Raw genomic sequence first — 14,872 nt, forward strand, 5'->3', positions numbered from 1 at the left:
AAAAAAAAAACCATAACAAACAAACAAACTCACACATATAAGCAATCACAAGAAGCATCTCCAGTCGAGACTAAATAAGACAAACTAACATGATTAAAAAAGTGTGCTTATCCTTTTACTAATAAAAAGCAATAGATAATACCAAATCCATAAAACTATCGAAAGGGGAGAAAGAATCTCTGAAAATACGGTCATTTTGTTCGCACCAAAGAGTCCAAGAAAAAGCACACAAAATAGCCAATCAAATCGACTTTTAATACCAAGAAAAGGGTGACCCCCATGCGGGAAGCGAAAATATATAGAAGATACGATTAGAGCAAGGCATGGACCAACCAAAAGCCTCCAAAATGATTGTCAAAATCAAGAAACAAAAGGGCAATACACAAAAAGATAAACAGGAATTCCACTATTGCATCGACACATAGAACACCATGAAGGCGAAAGAGACATATAAGACATACAACGTTAAAAACGATTGGTAGTATTGAGCACATGAAAACTAAGTTTCCAAGAAAAAAAATTCAATCTTCTTTGGATAGATATCTTTCCAAACCCACATAATTTCAGCCAGAACAAATTAATCGGCAGATAACAAGAAAAATGCAGATAAAAGGGTTTTCAGCAGCCATTCTCCGTCATCCATTTATAGACAAAAGGTTTTCAACAGCCACAAAAACAAAGAATCAAATGTGAACTAAAGAATGATGGGTGTCAATGAGCTTGTTTACCAATTATAATTAATGTTTCACCGTTCACCCGCATAAGGGATGCATGAATTACTTGAATGTATTTGCTTGGAGATGTTGCCCTGAGTTTCATCTACCTACAAAACATTTGTGGAAGAAAAAGATTGTGAATGAAGAAATTTGAATTTTAATGTTTATATGATTGAACATGCGTTTTTTCCTTTTATGATGTTCTCAAACAATCATAATTTCAATGATTATATAAAATTACAAAAGGGTAATGAGTGGCACGAGAGATTACATAATATTATTTCATTGAGATATAACTAGAGATGTGCAATTGTAATCACAAAAAGAAGTATAACTTACCATGAGAGAGATGTATACAAAAGGTGATAAAAAAATATGTGAAATCTGATTCTTTATCTTCAAATTGATCCCACTTATTCCATATGAGCCAAAAGTAGGCTTTGATGATGAAGGTCCACATAATAGCATTCTCATTCTTACACGGATGGCCAATAAGGCGCATATTAAAAAGGACGAGAGGGTCATTTCGAAAAACCACATGATACTTGGGGTAGGGCAGTATTCTCATCCAGCATGATTAAGCATAGTCACAAAACACCAGAAGCAGAATGTGCATAACAGATTCACCTCTCTTGTGACGTTGGACACACCAGCTTGGCGTAGAAACAATTCAAGGAGCCTTCTTGATAAGAACATCAGTTGTATCAATACTACTGTGACTGACCTCCCAAAAAAAGAAACGAATCCTTCCAGGGGTGGGGCCTCTCCAGATATTTTTATATAGAGCGATATTTTGTGTATGTCCACATGCTGCAATATCATTGAACAGTGCTCATACCTTCTTTATTTAATTTATAATATGCAGGAGAGCCTAAGCATAGAGTGGACAATTTGGAGCATTTTATGACAATAAGCTGGACGATTTCGAACGATAAAAATAACAATATTATCCAAATTCACTTTCTATCATACCGAGCAGATTTCCAAAAGAGCTCAAAAGTACCTAATATAATTCCTAAAGAGCTCAAAAACAGCTAATACAATTTAATCTCAAAGAGCTCAGGAAGGAAAAACAGAAGGGTCAAAAATGACGTGGTCAGATGGAAAGCGCCAAACCAAGAGATCTACAAATGAAAAACCGATGCTGAAATCAGAACTGAAGATAATAATGTGGGAATCGGAGCCATTGTCAGAAACAATAAGGCAAATATTATAGAGGGTGCAATGCTAAAATTCTTACCAGGAATCTGGAAGATTGACTTGGTTTAATCGCAATCAGAGGAGAGATCCAATTTGCCTGTGGTTTAGAATAATGGTAGTAAGATTCCATCAATGCAATTTCGTACTTGAAATGAGAAGCTTCAAAAGATTTCTTGACATATTGGAGGACATGCTCTCAAATTACAACATTCAACAAACAACTAATAAGAGTAAGTGCAGTCAACGAACTTCCTCGTTACGGGGCAAGCTACTCTCATGAAACCATTCTAGTAGTCATCTAAACTACAAAACGACACAATCCAATGCCGACAAAAAAATGCCTTAGAAATACCTGCATTAAATTGAATAACCTATATCCATTAACATTTTCAAGAAAACACTTTTCTTCATACACAGCTGGATAAAGTTGATTTTACATTCTCAAGATTCCAAATGTTTGAGTCAATTAATCTCGATCAATTTTACAAAAAATATCAATTGACTCATTGATATTTTTGACAAATAAAAATTATGAATGTCAATCTAGAATTGACAATTAGACAATTCTCACTTCAGTCAACGATAAAACCACAAATGTGTGCCAAAGGTCTCTGTACACTGATTTTTTTTTTTTTTTTTTTTTGGAAATAGATATGAAGTGGGTCAGTGGGTGCACCCACCCGTGTACACTGGTTTTAAAATCATATTCTTTGGAGATTGCTGGTGTGTGTCTAGCTAATCCTGAAACTTGGGCCTCAGAAGACGAGTTTTTGATAGAGAGCTAGGTGATTTGGTGGCTATATTGGAAACCTTAAACTCTTGGACACCTCAAGATACTCATGACCGCCTCAAATGGAAGTTAGATGCAAAGGAGAAGTTTATTACAAAAGCTACTTTTTTGAACCTCACTAAGAGAACCCTGCTCTTCCTTTAGTGTCTCTTGTGTGGAGGCTCAAAATCTCCAAAAAAAAAAAAAAAAAAAAAAAGGTTAAATTCTTTTTGTGGTCCCTCGCTTATAGAAACTTAATCACTCATGAGAAATTGCAAAGGAAGCTTAACAGCTCTTCCTTCTACCCCTCCATATGCTGTTTCTGCTTGAAATCTGAGGAGTCTTTAGATCATTCGTTCCTCCACTGTGACTTTGCCACCAAGTGTTGGACTTTTCTGTTTAGAACTTTTGGGTTGGACTATTGCATGCCAAACAGGGTTGATGATTGGATGGTTGAGGGGCTGGATTGCTTTGCTTTCGATGGAAAAGGTAAAATCATTTGGAGATGTGCTACTTGATCGCTCCTTTGGTGCATTTGGAAGAAAAGAATTAGTAGAATTTTTTAAGATAAGTGTGCTTCTTCAGTTCTTTTGATTCTTTTGGCATGGTTGTTCAACACACAGCCGGTGGTGGACTAATTATACCAATTTATTTTATAATTATAACCTATCCATGATTTTTAACAATTGGAAGCTTTTCTACCGCAGCTCTTTGGGGAGGGGTCTCCTCAACCCCTTGCCCACCCTATGATCCTTTTAGGAATATACATGTTTGTTTCCTATCAAAAAATAAAAAAGAAAAGAAAAAAAGAACGAACTCAAAGACACAATTGTAAAACCCATAGAACCAATCTTATTCAAGTAAAGTCGTAGTTTAAAATCATTTTCTCAACAATTAAAACGTAACCCAGCTTACATATTAAGACATCCAGAACTCCAGCAATCTGCAGCAGGACCTTGGGTAACAGCCACCTTCTGAACATGAGGTCAGAGTTGCTCGGTGCTAATAAGATGTACTTCAGGCTGACTATATCAAAATTTTTAAAGCATCTTCACTTGATTGAATAATATTGAAATTTGAGAAACTAGCAAGATGTACTTCGGGTTGGCTACCGAAACAGAATTAACCTCCAACTCCTAAGATGTGATTTGTTGTTCGGAAGGACTTTTGATACACCTTTGCTGTCATCAGTAGAGTGAAACATTTAAGGGTCACAAAGTCATGAAAATCCTCTTTTCTCCCATACGAAAGGTCACAGATTCTATCTCTTGAGTGGTATGCCACCAAACTTATAACCTGCAATTACTACTGAGTTGACATCCATATCCACTATGAGTGAATCTACATGTTGGTTGTTTTGAATCAACTTAAGCTTGCTAAAAGCCTTTGTTTAAAATGTTGGTGAAAATTAACACCTCCAATCCCATAATTAAGTTCTTAGTTTTGCTTGTCATTTCCTTATTCCACCCAAATGCATAACTAACTCTTGGTCTTCAGATTTCTTTAGATGTTTGATGATACTTTCAGCACAGTACGGTTTTAAACGAATCCCTTTTTTAAGCATCAACCTTGCAAGTTTTGCAGCATCCACAGAGTGGTCATGCTCACAAAGTCCAGCTAAAAGAAGAGAATAAATATCAGAGTCAATGGAAGATAAATATCCATTCCTATCGATTTCGTAGCATAAGTTAAAACCATCTAGCACTCGCTCCTCTAAGCACAATTCCCTGATCATGAGACTGCAAGCCAAACCATCTGGCTTCACCCCATTGGCTAACATGTTTCTAAATAGCTCCTCTGCCTCTGCAATCTTTTTCATCTTAACCAAAGATACCACAAGTGAGCTATAGCAATCACCATATGAAGCACCACCTCTTGCAACAAGTCTATCAATCAACTTGTAAGCCTCCTCCACGTGACCATCTTTACAAAATTCCTTGATTAAACAGCTAATTGTAACACGATTTGGAGCACAACCAAACTCTTCCATTCTATCCAATATCTTCAATGCCTCCAGAGGCCGGCCTAGTTCACATTGACTCTGGATTATGGAAGTGTATGTGACAGTATTTGGAGTGCAAGTTCCCCCTTGTTTTTCCATCTCCTCCAACACTGCCATTAGCCTTTCCATAATCCCATTCCGACTGGCAGCATTAAGTAGCACAGAGTAAACCACTGTATTGGGTGGACATCCACTTTCCTTCATAGCCTTAAATAACCCATAAGCATCATCCCAACGACACACATCACAGAATCCTTTGAGCAAAGAAATATAAGTGATCATGTTAGGATGTATATCAACTGAATCCATCTCTTTCATCAACTCCATCGCCATATCCATCTCACCCTTCTCAGTAAATAAGCTTATAACCAGATTATACATTGAAGTGTCAGCACGCAAATGAAATTCAGGCATTTTCCCTAAAATGGACAAAGCCTCTTTGGCAAGCTTAGCTTCTTTACATAGGTTTAAAATAATCTTAAACATCCTAACATCAACAAGGTAACCCTCTCTTTTATAATCTTCAATAACATTAAAAAGCAAACATGGGCTTCCCTTAATTCCAATCAGTTCACAAGCTCTGCTGTACATAAAAGAACTATGCCTATAATTAGGCTGTCGACCAGCCCATATAAAAAATCGAAGACCCATTTGAGATATTTCGAAGGAACATTTATGTAATACTTGGTTGACACATCTAGAATCCAATTTGGTCTTTACATTAGCAAGAGTTTTCTCCACATTACCATTGTTTTTCTGCAGATGGTCATAGAATAAATCGGCAGAAGAGATTGTACTTAGCTGCAAGGTAGATAAGGTGGAGATCTTGAGACGAAATGATGACGATCGGAGGTAAGAGATTCGAAAGAGAACCATTGATGGGGTTATTCCAGCGCAACAATATGCTTTCTTTTACAACGCGCAGCAGCTGCAAACGATTTAGATAAAATATTGAAGACATAGTAATTGTTCTTTGAAAAAAAAAATCTATATTTAACAAAAAAAGAGTACAATAAATCGATAAATACCAAGGATTGCAATCCGGCTCGATTTGTTTCGATTTCATTAGTTGTTGTCCACGAAAGTAGAGTACGCAACGGGAAGCAGCAGACGGCGGTTGTGGCGTGCGGTGGGCAGACGGTAAGTTAGGTTGCGACCGGCGGCAAGCCAGCACCGAGCGCGATAGGCCCGGAGGCGAGGAGGAGGAGCCGGCGTGAAGACTGAAACGTGAGAGAGAGGGGTGCTGGGGTTTTCTCTCGAAAAAACAGGAAAAATTTTACAAAAAACCCCAAAACTTTTCTAGCAATTACCTCTTCCTACAAACTTTTCTACCATTGACATTTTGTTCCTCCGAAATTTTAAAATTACTCTCAATTTTTAAAAAATCTTCAGAGAGCACCACATTTCTTTTCCTTCCACGATTTCTTCAATCCTTCATTCGATGTGCATTCAATACAATACCAACATTCCACAAAAAATCGCATAACAAATATCTAAACGATCGCGTAACAAAAACTAAATGATCGCGTAATAGATATCTAAACGATCGCGTAACAGATAGCCAAATGATTGCATGACAGTTAGCTAAAAAATCGCATAACAAATGTCTAAACGATTGCGTAACAGTTAACTAAACAATCGCTTAGTATTCCCTATACGATTGCTTAGTAATCTCTATCTGATCGTTTAGTAATATTGAAATGCTCGCTTAGTATTCTCTATCCAATCAGTTAGTATTCTCTCAAGAAATGAACGAAATGGAGGGAGACCCTATCGTCGTAAAGTATTTGTAGAGACGCGCGTTTACCAAATGATCTAAAGGCTTTTTAAAAATTGTGGGTAATTTTGGTATTTCGCATGGGCAAAAGGATAGTGGTAGAAAAGTTTTTAGAAAGAGGTCATTGGTAAAAAAAAATTTGGATTTTGGGTCATTTTGTGAAATTTGTCTGCATAGACGACCCACGGTAGAAAATGAAAAATACCTACCTTTAAAAACACTGGAAAATATTAACACTGTAACAATAAATTGTAATTATTTTATATTTAAATGTTACTCTATATTTTTTTTAAATATAAAAAAAATGAACAAAAATATTTATAAATAATAGTAAAATATCACATTCTATCTATCATAGATCGCGATAGACTATTATCTATATTTATCTGTGTCATGATACATATGGTAGTTTATCGTTGTCTATTGCAATCTATCATATTGTAATATTTTACTATTATTTATAAATATTCTTAATAATTTTGTCATTTAAAATAATTTTTCATATTTTTATAATTATTATGGTTAATTTTTTTTTGTTTATTAATATGTATAAATTAGTATTGATAACTTGAGTAATTTGAATCTTCATAGACTGAGAAAAAAACTTGATGACAAATTTCAATGAAATATCACAATTTCAGTATTTTGCACCTTTTCAAATATAGTTTGAAAATAGAATAATGTTAGTATATTTTCAAATTATGAAATTATATATTGTTGAGTATTTATTTAAAGAAAAAAATCTCAAATAATGATAAACATTAAAAAATAAGAAAAATGTGCAATTACATCTTCCTTCATAAATTCAGGATCATGAGTCTCAATACATCTATACTTTTCATTTGTTGATATTTTTCAACAAGAGTTTTGTGAATGATACTCCTTTGAAATTACTCTAATTATTTTGAAATAGTTTCAGACCACATATTAGCATAGTTTTTACCACACCTGAATCAATTATATTGACAAAAATGAAATAAAAAATGTTGTGAGCATTTTTCCCAATGCATGAATTTCTAACCAGAGTTGTAGTTATATTATAATTGATCATTAACTTTTAATTATGGAATTTGAAAAGCTTAATTAACATATGAAAAGGGGATAGTTACCTGCATGGCAAAATAAGTTATGAAATTTGCAAGCGTGCCATCACTGTTTTATATTGTAGATCTAACAAAACATCGACTCAACCCAAACTTTAAAAATGTAAGTCTAAAATATCCTCTGTCATTGATATACTTGTTGAAATAAATGATATGTGACCATTCGGGTAGTGTTGTACTGTTTCATGAATAAACATGTCTTTTCAAAAATAACAACTTAAAGAAGAGTTGTGGCTATTCGAATGACCACGAATAATCTATAAACATGTCTCTTCTTCAAATTACTTTTTAGAACAATTTTTCATAAACATTTTTCTCAACTTTCTCTCCTTTTATATAGTTTTTGAAGTTCGTTTTATTTCCACAAGGTGTAGTTCGTTGGATTTTGTGAACGAAGTACTACTTTCATAAGAAATGTAATTTGTTCTATCTTGAGAGATAATTACTCAAGAAATCAGATACTAGAGTGGGTAAAATTATCTTAAAGAGATAACGTGAAGTCGTTGGACACAAATTTTTTCCGATATATCAGATTCTATATTTTCTGATTTTTGGTGAGGTTATTATTTATATAAATAATCTTAAAGATAATTTTACTCATTTGAATTTATGTAAAACTATGGTGGGTTTATTTATCGCCAATAATCAAGGCGATTTTTATTAAATCTTGTATTGTTCCAGAGGGGTCATCGGTATTCATGTGCATGTTTGCTTTTTCCTTATTATTTTATTCTCAAAAAGGTTTTATGGAAATGCAATTATTACGTTTTTTTTTTTTAAATGATATATGCATTTAGTTTTTTCTTTTACAGGCTTTATGCATACATGAGATACAAGTGTGTTGTTTATTGTTACTAATACTTGTTCAAGTTTTTTTGTTCTGTAAACTTGAATTATTGTGAATTTTTTTAGCAAAAAATAATAAATCTCTTCTTTTGCCTAGATTTTGTTCTGGAAGTGAAGTTATATTATCCTTTATTTTACGCATAATTTTTTTTTTTTTATGTTGAGAATGGGATATTTCATATTCTGTTTTAGAAGAGCTGGTTATCCTTTTATCATATTTTTCCCCATAGATCGAGACCAATGTTTCTTTTAATATGAATTCACCATTTGACATATGTGCAATTGATCATTGTTTGATGTTCTGCACTAGTTTTGCATTTATAGAGTTATGTGTATGAGAAAGATGATTTAAGTCATGAGTATTATTGTATTATTTCTGATATTATTGGCTTATTTTGCTATATTATGCATAATGGTATTAAGCTAATGTCCTCATGTCGTTGTACGTCTCAAGTATAATGAATAATGTCTCAAGTTTATTTGTTGACATATTAATTTTATTTTGTGAGAACTTGTTCGATAAGTTATTTATTTTGTTTCACAAATATGTGGTGTTCTATTTCACAAAAATGTCATAAAAAATGCCAAATTGTTCATTACATACTAGTGGAAATCATGAAGAAAATTTATGAGAAATTTAAATTCTGACTCAAATGATGGCAAGAAGAGATTCTATTTTGCCTCACAACTTTCAATATGTGGCAAGATTTGTGAAAGAAGATGATGTTGTAATGTCTGAAGGAGAAGCTGACAAATGAAAATTGCTAGCATGTACTTGAGGCATAGAAACATGCAAAATAGTTATGCATGAACTACATTTTGAACTGACTAGGTAACACACTATATAATGTTTATAGTGGTGGATTTGGTGAAAATCTATGGCAATCATTAGACGAAAAAATATATGTAAGACAAAAAATGTCATAACAATGATATTTATGGTTGAAAATTTTTCTTATCTATAAAACAATTGATTCCAAAACTATGATTAGACTTATCTGGTGAATATGTCTCGCTGTTTGAAGGTCAAATATGTTTTGTATAGAATTCTATATACGAAAACATAGAAAATTCCTAGGAATTGTAGAAAAGTCGAAACCTTTTGAAAGTTTTATGTTATTGTGGGGGTATTAGGGTATTAAACATAGTGGTCACATCCTCCCTTTGGAAGAGAGGACTCAGTCATAATAGAACTATGACTTATGTTCATTGGAGGAATCAGTGGTATTTAAGGAGTTAGATGTAACTATAAGGGCAAAATGGAAAATTGGCTCAGCTACACTTACGAGCTATCTGTGAAGGATTATCGCGCTGTTGATTGATTGATATGGACATAGAAATATATCTGTAGTGAGAAGGGTGCAGCTGTCGATCTTTAGTGGAGTGCCCGGCAGTTAACGAATGGTGGATCCCGTAACTAAAGACTTTAGTCAGTTATTCACGTACCGTTGAAGCTTCAAGCTACAGGTCCATAAGGTCCTCTTGGTAGCTCAATGGATTCAAGTTGAGAATCAATTTTTTATGTTAGTTTGAAGTATTCAAACTGACAAGAGGAAATTCAATTATATATGATATAATTGGTATGATGTATGAGATACATCAAGTGGAAGATTAATGTAAATATGATTTACATTAAGTACCATAAAATAGAAAAATAAATATGGTTTATATGTTTCATGAGATGAAATATTAAAACTATAGGTTATAAATATAATATGGTAAGTTGGTTATCATATTTATTTATAATAATATTAATTATTATCTCTTTTTCTCTAATAACCAATTGAGTGGGAAGTTATTGATGGTTTTATGGTAACCGTGAGATAAAAGGGAAAATGTTTTCCTAAAATTAAGAGTAACTTAATTTGGAAAGAAACTCACAGAGAAGGCTATCAAGTGAAATTGTTTCACTAAGAGATAGCCATAGAGAGACTATACGATTGTGGATTTTGACTATACGATAGTTCATTCAGTTTATTGTAGCTAAACAATCGCGTGGCATTGTCTATACGATAGGCTGCCATTTACTACATAATCGAGCACATCGTCTATATGATAGATAGCTTCTTATCTACCACTTGCTTGATCGTCTATACGATTGTTGTTTCTCCTGTCTCTTTCTCAAACCAAGTCCATACACGACCCACAATTCCTGGATTCTCACACCGAGAATACCAAGGTAACCATTATGGTGGTGTCCTCACTCAACTCGGTTGATTTCGAGGATCTGGAGGCCGTTCGTTGGGTCCGTGGTCGTTGTGTTCATTGTGGTCATGCTGGTGTACGTGTTGCAACGGTTGTTGTAGTTCAAGCATTTCTGTTCTTGGATGCTTGAAGTCTGTTTGAGGGAGTTTGAAGAATGCTTCTTCAAAGATATGCATACTCTATCCCTTGACATACTTAAAGCATGCATGCTGTAATTTCTTGTTGTGCATGACCTATAAGTTTCCGTTCTTGTACTATAATTATTTATGTTCAATTTCGAATGGAATTTGGAACGATCCTTCCGCTGCTCATGGAATTCCTCATGCTTGATTTCTTTCAATTGGTATCAGAGCCAAGTTATTCTGATATTCCAAATTTTGCTTCTGTTTTGAATTTCTTTTACAATCGTGGTGGGTTTTAAGGTTTTTGCATTGCATTTAAGTGTTAAATGCATTTGTGGATGGATGTTGATGAATGTTTATGGGTTAATTTCCTCTGTTTAAAGCTTTCTTTTCGAATACAAAGTGTTAATTTGTAAAGGCCCTTACGTTTTTTGGCATAATTAACAAGCAATTGAGTCTTTAATTCAAAGTGTTTGAGTTTGTTAAGTCGTTCGTGATGAAGTTTTGAAGTATGAAGATGCGGTTCTCATCGAGGAAGAAGACCAAAGGTTGGTGGTATCGTGTAGCCTAATGTAGCGACCTGACTTTTCGAGATCTCTAACATGGATCGTTACTATGGACATGCATGCATGGAATTTAAATTGACATCTTTTTATAACTTAGTAAAACCAAATAAATAACATAAAACCAATAATTTTATTAAAACTAAATAACTGAATTTTCAAGTAGCAGAGTACCCTTAACACCATAAGACAAACTAGAAAATCCTAATGAAAAGTTTTGAAAGTACAAATACCAAAATTTCAAGTCCAAACATCAAATCTAGAAACTTTAAGACATCAAATCCTAAAAAAACATGAAGGGAAGCATATGTCTGGTCCCCATGGCTCGATCACGGATTCCACTTGTCATTCGTCGGCATGCTCTTACCCTTACCTGAAAAAAAAAAACATAAAGAAGAGTGAGTATAAAAAAATACTTAGTAAGTAACCCCCCTACTGGGGTCAGGCTAAGCATTTATGTCCAATAAATGCAACATGGACTGAAACTCTCTACTAATGGGACATGAAGATTTCCCTTACATGGCTCACTCTTTCTCCTTTCCCCAAGAGTGCACCTCTTACATACACCTCAGGTCCTCTCTATGATCGTAGGGACGTGTACCTCTTTTGTACACATGGTTATGCATACACCTCTTTCGTATACACATAACCCACTGAATGTGTACCTCTTACGTATACATTGTTATATATACACCTTTTTCATATACACATAATCTATTGAGTGTGTACCTCTTTCGTATACCCCAGATCCTCTTTATGAATGTAAGGACGCATATCTCTTTTATACACATGGTTATGTATATACCTCTTTCGTATACACATAACCCACTGAGTGTGTACCTCTTTCATACACAAGGTTATGTATATACCTCTTTTGTATACACATAATCCACTGAGTGTGTACCTCTTTCGTACACATAATTATGTATATACCTCTTTCATATACACATAACCCAATGAGTGCGTACCTCTTTCGTACACCCCAGATCCTCTCTATGAATGTAGGGATGCATACCTCTTTCGTACACATGGTTATGTATATACCTCTTTCACATACACATAACCCACTGAATGTGTACCTCTTTCGTACATCCCAATACCCTCTAGGTATGTATCACTTTCATACATACCAGCTCCAGTACATCTCTTTCATATACTAGCGTCCTCAGGCATGCATCACTTTCATGCAATCACATAGTCTAGAAAGGAAAAGAGATTTCATCTAGCTTCATATTACGTATAACATTCACTTAATTCTGAGTCCTCTAAAATCTCCTCGTCAACCTCATGTCAATTAACCTCAGCATACGTATTTAATCTAGTTTTAAATGGATCAACTGTAGCATATTACTTTCATGCACTAAATCATGTAAATAATAAAGTATTCGGAATGTCATAATATATCGTACAATCTACACATTCTCATAATAAATCGCATACTATATAGATCAATAAATGTCTAATCTTCATCTAGCTTTAAGACATTCCAGTAGGAGTGTCACTTAACTCATAATTTAAAGGTCATGCTCAATCATCATTTTAATATAACTCATAAAATTATAAATGAAGCTCATACATAATCATATTCAGATATATTATTACATGCTCATATATCCTTCCTAAACAGTCCATTCAACCTCAGACCAATCAAAATTATCCTCGAAAACAGTTGCAAGATCCTCAATATTAAATCTACAGTTTATCGTCTAGCATAAAAGTGGTTCCAGTAGTAAGATTACTTACCTCGAAGAAAGACTAAGATATTTTATTCAACCAACTAAAATCCCTCTTGGTTCTTGGAAACCTTGAAGAAAAAACCTAAAACAGAAATTACAGAACTTAATTTAGCAACCATGACCCCAAAGTAATGAATCCCCATAATTCAAATCAGTCCTTTGGGGTCTAGATTCAATTAACCCAAAATTTTATGAGTATTCCAAGACCAAACACAAGAAACCATTAATTGTTCAAAATAATTTAAATCTTACCCAAAATACAATTTATCTCCAAAATCCTGCGGAAACCCAAAGGGACGACAGTGAGGACTCGAGGCCAGGCTTGAACGACAGCCAGACACGACGACGGACCGGTGGCAGTCGACGCCGATGACTAACCCGACGAGGAGTGGTGCGCGACTGGGACTCCGTTCGATCTGGTGGCGCACAAAAGCTGGAGAAGCGGCGGCAACCACGCAATTGGGCTGAAGCGACGGTGCAAGGGTTGGTGTTCAGTTTCAGACCTGGTGGATGGGGCGGCAAATGGAGATCGACGCGCGGCTTGGCAGATCTATGGCGTGCGACATTACTGGTCGGTGATTACGTGAACGATGATGGCGGCTGGAGGTGCACGGAGGCTGACGAGGCGTGCGGTGGCTAGGTGTGCGCCAGGGAAAGGGTCTCGAGAGGGGAACAATTTTATTTTAAGAAAAGAAAAAGAAATAAAAAAATATTTTAATAAAATAAATTAAAGTTTATTTTATTTTGTTCCTTATATTTTATTCCCTTTTTACTTATTTTTCTTTTTCGCTTCCTTCAATACCAAAGATGTATATAATTGTATATATTTTTAAAACTCTTTCCTTCTTCTTTTCAATTAAATTTCTTCTCAAATTCCAAATCTTAAAAAAAAAAATGAATAAATAAAATTCCAAATCCTTTTGGAAAAAAAAAAGAAAATAATAAAAATAATAAAAATAATTTTTAATCAATCATCTCAATTCAATTGATTTAATTCTAACTATCTTCTTCAAAATATATGTATATATATTTACAAAAATCCAATTTAACCTCAAAATCCAAAATAACACTCAAATAATTTAAGATATTTAAAGTAAAGATTAACTCAAAAAAAAATTGGGTTGTTACATTCTTCTCTCCTTAAAAAACTTTCATCCTTAAAAGTTTGAAAGTTTATTTCTAAAAAAATCTTTGGGTACTGACCTCTCATCTCAACCAATCTATGACTAAATAACTTTAAATTCTTCATAACCAGCTACCAAGGTTACAACCATCCTTGATTACGCCAGCAAACCTTTCATGCCTCCTCCTTTCTCCATACCCAAAATAATAGCTTTGCATAGGGGTAATAGAAAATACATGGTCTCTTATATTAACTAAGCATACAAAAGAAGGCAAGTAACCATAGTCTCAAGTAACACTAGAGTGTCAAGATCTAGAATGTAAATTTACCTTTCACCACAACGTTTGACCTCTCTGTCTTGTGTCAAGTTGTTGTATTGCTCCTATTTCGCTATTGTTGTCCACTTGAACCCCCTAATTCTGAGCCCGAAGGTTGGTCCCTACCATTTGTAGAGCTCCTGATAGGGCATCCATATGTCATATGCCCTTCTTATCCACAACGATAACACACCCCTGCTCCAGCTAAGCAACGACCCTAGGGATGCTTTCTGCAAGTAGTACAAATCGACTTATCTTCCTTAACAGCCACAGCTTGAGAGTCCTACTGTCCCCACTGATGTGGAGCATTCATTGTGTTCTGGTTCCTCAACTGATGCTTAAGAGCCCTGGGCTCAGCCTTTCTTTTCTAACCTATAGAAGTCCCAACCTCGA

At 34.6% G+C, this 14,872-nt stretch overlaps 1 protein-coding gene and 1 long non-coding RNA gene across 5 annotated transcripts; both read right to left on the bottom strand.

Moving 5' to 3' along the window:
- Positions 1–465: 465 nt before the first annotated feature.
- LOC120067090 (Tetratricopeptide repeat (TPR)-like superfamily protein) lies at positions 466–5,988 on the bottom strand. Of its 4 annotated transcripts, none has more exons than XM_039018489.2 (5): positions 5,716–5,988; positions 3,601–5,615; positions 1,957–2,013; positions 1,056–1,526; positions 466–823 (listed from the first exon to the last, which is right to left on the bottom strand). In XM_039018489.2, exon 2 carries the CDS (start codon positions 5,561–5,563, stop codon positions 4,136–4,138), a length of 1,428 nt encoding a protein of 475 aa, XP_038874417.1. In that variant the 5' UTR covers positions 5,564–5,615; positions 5,716–5,988; the 3' UTR covers positions 466–823; positions 1,056–1,526; positions 1,957–2,013; positions 3,601–4,135. The 4 variants fall into 4 exon arrangements, with proteins under 4 accessions (XP_038874417.1, XP_038874415.1, XP_090164907.1 ...); XM_039018487.2 differs by having other exon boundaries at positions 1,056–1,840; XM_090308781.1 differs by having other exon boundaries at positions 1,957–2,268.
- A 5,429-nt stretch (positions 5,989–11,417) lies between these two features.
- Positions 11,418–13,750, bottom strand: LOC120067825 (uncharacterized). Its single transcript, XR_005479027.2, has 3 exons — positions 13,292–13,750; positions 13,047–13,121; positions 11,418–11,676 (listed from the first exon to the last, which is right to left on the bottom strand). It is a non-coding gene; the product is annotated as an uncharacterized LOC120067825 (long non-coding RNA).
- Positions 13,751–14,872: the final 1,122 nt, after the last annotated feature.

Source organism: Benincasa hispida, chromosome 12 (genome assembly GCF_027475165.1).
Source record: "Benincasa hispida cultivar pf3 chromosome 12, pf3_genome.v1.1, whole genome shotgun sequence".
In the NCBI taxonomy this organism is placed as follows: Eukaryota; Viridiplantae; Streptophyta; class Magnoliopsida; order Cucurbitales; family Cucurbitaceae; genus Benincasa; species Benincasa hispida.

What these genes read in the sequence shown, in the direction of transcription:
- LOC120067090 (XM_039018489.2), bottom strand. Translation starts at nt 5,563, where the DNA reads ATGGTTCTCTTTCGAATCTCTTACCTCCGATCGTCATCATTTCGTCTC.